This window comes from Morus notabilis, unplaced genomic scaffold, assembly GCF_000414095.1.
Source record: "Morus notabilis unplaced genomic scaffold, ASM41409v2 Scaffold899, whole genome shotgun sequence".
NCBI classification, from domain to species: domain Eukaryota; kingdom Viridiplantae; phylum Streptophyta; class Magnoliopsida; order Rosales; family Moraceae; genus Morus; species Morus notabilis.
In genome coordinates this window covers 34046-38000 of record NW_010359473.1, presented here as the reverse complement: position 1 = coordinate 38000, position 3955 = coordinate 34046, and the positions used below count along the sequence as shown (strand labels likewise).

At 34.9% G+C, this 3955-nt stretch overlaps 1 protein-coding gene across 1 annotated transcript; it reads right to left on the bottom strand.

Annotated features, from left to right (window-relative positions):
* Nucleotides 1-1869: 1869 nt before the first annotated feature.
* Nucleotides 1870-3405, bottom strand: LOC112090896 (cannabidiolic acid synthase-like). The gene has a single exon (XM_024163213.1). It carries the CDS (start codon nucleotides 3403-3405, stop codon nucleotides 1870-1872), a length of 1536 nt encoding a protein of 511 aa, XP_024018981.1.
* Nucleotides 3406-3955: the final 550 nt, after the last annotated feature.

Below are 3955 nucleotides of genomic sequence, written 5' to 3'. Positions count from 1 at the left end.
TCGCCGTCTGCAAGACTCCACTTCCCACTCAATATCATTCACATAAAGGACTCGTGTCGAAGGGACTTTCCACTTTGCCGGAGACACGTTGCACATTAGCTTATTTTCACCAAATTACATAAACGAGAAAAACACTAATTATTTTAAAAAGGAAAACTATATAACAAAAATAAAATTAATACCAAACTAAGTAAAATATAATAAATATCACAAGAACATAGAAAATAAATTAAAATGAAATTAATCTAAAGTAAACTAAATTTAAATACACGAAACTAAACTTAAAAAAATAAATATCACAAGGAACATAGAAAATATAAATGCATACCAAAATTTTCATGCGTAACAATTGCAAATTAACTCTATTTCGTAGCATTATCGGCCATCATTTTTAGATTCATATTTTTTAGACATTCTACACATTATATGTACAATTTAAAGACTTAAAACGACAGTCTTAGACATGTAGTTATTTTTACATATATTCAACTGTACTAATATATAAAATAAATAAATAAATTTTTATTAATATCAAAATGTCTCAAAAACGTTGCCTTAATATTGCATGAACCTTAACAACAATCCATAGCACTAAGGTTAGAAAAAAAAAAACAATAAAAAATAAAAAATCTAACAGAAAACAACCATAACAAAATGCTAAACAAACATGACACAACATAAACTAATTGGGGTGAGAGCCATGCTATTACAGATTTTTTTTTTTTTTTTTTTTTTTAAAAAAAAAGGTCAACATAAAAACCACTAGGAGGCCCTCAACAATAGCGGAAGAAAATTAGAGAAAAGGTGACTTGATGGCAAGAGAGCCAAACGCTGTGTGGAAGGGGTAGCAATTCGTGTCACGTGTCGTGTTTTGATCGTTTCTTTTTAAATTTGTAGTCAACCCGAACACGACTCATGACATGAAATTTTTTAAAAACCGCAACACGAACACGACACGACCACTTTACGGGTTGACACGACACGACACGAAAATGACCCGTGAACCCGAAATTGACACGAAAATTGTATACTTTTATTTAGTTTTTTACATATTAAAAATAACTTAAAATTCATAACACACTAAAATATAATAACATCCATTGAAATTAAGCAAATGATACTATAAGATTTTGAGTATAACTATCATGATATCATAAGTTCATAAGGAAATCAAAATATGTAATGAAAAATATATGTATTTTTTAGTTTTTTACGAGTTTCGTGTCGTGTTCGGGTTAGGCGGGTCCAACCTGAAATTGACCCGTGTTTTTCGTGTCAATTTCAGGTCGACCCAATTCTGACCCGAACCTCTTTTTCTCAACCCTAACCCGTAAAATTTGTGTCATTTTCGAATTGTGTTGTCATGTCATGACCCATTTTGCCAGCCCTAGTGGAACGTCCAGCGAGGAAAACACCACTCTAGTCGGCTTAATAATGCACAAGCATTGAGAGTCAAACTTATCAAAGATTTACAAAGGGAAAAGACACTAGGGGTCATGTACAGAGGATAGCAAACGGTGAAAAGTAAACTATTATAATAATTAAACAATTATGACTGTAGCTTTAAGGGCAAAAATGAGGAGCACACAACATAAAGTTTAGAAAAATGGAAGGGAATGTTTGTTTAAATAAATGGTTTAATATTGGTCCAATAGACTAAAAACTTCAAATGAAAATGGTCGATTATGCATGTGTTACACCTTTCATTGAATATATTGCCAAAGAATTTCTCAAGCATAGCAAAGGAGCTTTATTTGCTTTGTAAACTTTATACACTTAACATGATATGATCAGAAAAAGACATTTATTCAAGATGACAAAGTTGGAAAGCTAATGACAATGTTTTAATTTAACCGCAAGAATGTCTAATCATATTTTTTTATGCGTACGAAGAGGTGGAATACTCTGTTCGTTTGTAAAGAAGTTAGTTGGATCCACTACAGTCTTTACACTAACCAACCTGTTGAAATTGTTATTGAAATACTTCATACCCCAAATCCTTGCTTTTGCAATATTACCATGAGTACTTGTTGTGCAACTCTTGTTGTTATGCATTCCAATGTCAAGGTCTCTAAAGTTGAAATATGTAGCCCTTGGATTTTTTGACACATAAGGAGTCATGCATTTATAAAGCCTTTTTAACCATTTCACATGCTTTTTGGATGCAGTAATATTCATTTCTTCATTCCATTGCACGAAGTAATGGATCATGTAGAGGTTTCCGAATCGATATGGGAATGGGATTGCGGATTCCAAAATCTCATTCATTTTCCCTCCGTAAGGAAATAGATCGATCGAAGCTCTTCCGACCTCTTCTTTGTATAACCTTCTCAACATTCCTTTGAATAAGTCATCTGGAATAGGTTCTTTGACAAAGTCAGATTTTGCTTTAAATGACATCAAATTATAATTAGATGTCCTATTGAGCAGATAATCCAAGGATTCTCCATTTCTAAATGAATTGAAATATAAAAAGGATTCAACCCATTCCTTTTCAATGCACTCGTGTCTTTGTAAACCCAACTCTGGAAACTCCTTTTGCATCAATTGAAGGAGTTTATCCACACTACCATGGTACGTGCCCCGGGGGGCAACTTCAAGAACAATTTTCTTGTTTCCTTCTTTATCAACAGAACTCACAGTCCGGAACGTGATGTAGATGGTTAGATCCTCATCGACTTTGTCGGCACGATGTTGCCACTGATGAACGAACTTCTTTGTTGCATTATCTTCCATGGTCCTCCTGACATCAAACACAGCCACTGTCGGTGGTATAGGAACTAGTCGAAGTTTCCATGCAAGAATGATTCCAAAGCTTGCTGGTCCACCACCACGGATGGCCCAAAACAAATCTTCCCCCATAGTTTTTCTATTAAGAATTCTTCCTTTAGCATTGATCAATTTCGCATCAAGAATATTATCGGCTGCGAGGCCATATTTTCGCGTCAAATAGCCGTAGCCTCCTCCACCGATCTGTCCACTAATACCCACACTATGGCAATCGCCGGCTGGGAAGCCAAGATTCGCAGTTTTCTCAGCAATCCTGTAATAAAGTTCGCCAAGCGTAGCTCCAGCTTGAACCCATGCAGATTTTCTCTTCACGTCTACGCTAATCAAGTTTAGATTTCGCAAGTCAATTACAGCAAACGCAACGTTGGACACGTACGAAAGTCCCTCATAATCGTGGCCACCACTTCGAGTTCTAATTTGTATGCCATGTTTCTCTGAGCAATAAACAGTGGCTTGGATATGGGAGGCATTAAATGGTGTAACGATAACTAATGGTTTCGGGGTCCAAGGAGAAGAAAACCGTTGATTGTGTATGGATGAATTCAGTACAACGGAATAAGAGGGATTATTTGGAGTGTAGATAATGGGTTGAGGAGCGTGGGAAGAGTGGGGCATACGAGTGACGAGGCACTGAAGAAAGTCTTCATGAGTATGTTTTGAATCTGCTAATGAAACTAAAAAAATGATAATTTTGGGAAACAATGAAAACAACGCAAAGTACTTCATTGTTGTTGCTGAGTATTTTTGTTTTATTTTTTTGTTTTTGGCATAACATGAGAGAGCAAGGCTACGCGTCTTTTATAACCAAGAAATGCTCCATGTTTTCTTTATTGACCAACAGCTATTTTGGCACTTTCCAGACGAAACTTAATAAATTAAACAGACGATTCAATATTGGTTCAGTGAAATATATAAATCATTGAATCCTCTGTTTAGTTTATTATGGCCCGTCAAATGCGTGTTTGATTAAGGTACGCAATGAGTTGGCACAGTTGATATTCTGGAGTAACTCGAATAACATATGAATCTTCTTAATCAATAACTAGCACATCAAATATCTTAAATCTCCTTTCAAAAGAAAACTCTTTAATCTAAAGCATAAAATATATAGCATTAACATAGCACTATGCATTAAAATATAAAACAAAACAATACATGATCGAAC

Coding starts and splice junctions, on each gene's coding strand:
- LOC112090896 (XM_024163213.1), bottom strand. CDS start 3,405: ATGCCCCACTCTTCCCACGCTCCTCAACCCATTATCTACACTCCAAAT.